We start from the raw sequence: 466 nt of genomic DNA on the forward strand, positions 1-466 counted from the left end.
ACGTCCTCTTTCCCATCTGGTTCCATCTTCGAGAAGCTGTGGGTATCAAACTCCTCTGGGTAGCTGTGATTGGAGACTGGCTTAACCTTGTCTTTAAGTGGTAAGAACCATATAGAGAGGAGACTGGCGAGGGAAGAGGTTGGAAATGGGAAGAGGCTGGGAATTATTTCTGGAAATGTCTGCTGGGCAGAAGTTAATTTCCCTAGGCTATTCAGGAAGCCACAAGCTACTGTCCCTTTGACTTGGATCATCCGTATAAAAAGGGAAGACAGGGAAACTTCTGTCGATGAGTGGAAAATACAGGAAAGCCTGTTTCATATGAATTGGAGGGATGGAAGGACAGGGGAATTCAGTGAAAAGTCTGCATGACGGGCTGTAAACAGAGAGGCAGTTTCATCACTTTGTGGCAGAACAAAGATGCAGAAAAGAAGAAAGAGGATGTGTGATATATGAGTCAAAAACCTGT

The 466-nt window shown here is 44.8% G+C and overlaps 1 protein-coding gene across 1 annotated transcript in view; it reads left to right on the forward strand.

The window, feature by feature from the left end:
- G6PC1 (glucose-6-phosphatase catalytic subunit 1) overlaps positions 1–466 on the forward strand; it is a 15,509-nt gene that overhangs the window by 2,040 nt on the left and 13,003 nt on the right. The window contains exon 2 of the mRNA XM_006156078.3: positions 1–100. This exon is cut by the window's left edge and continues 7 nt beyond it. Within this exon, the coding sequence (XP_006156140.1) occupies positions 1–100 (100 nt within the window). The remainder of the gene's footprint in view (positions 101–466) is intronic.

The sequence above is a fragment of the Tupaia chinensis genome, unplaced genomic scaffold (genome assembly GCF_000334495.1).
Source record: "Tupaia chinensis unplaced genomic scaffold, TupChi_1.0 Scaffold000477_2, whole genome shotgun sequence".
In the NCBI taxonomy this organism is placed as follows: Eukaryota; Metazoa; Chordata; class Mammalia; order Scandentia; family Tupaiidae; genus Tupaia; species Tupaia belangeri.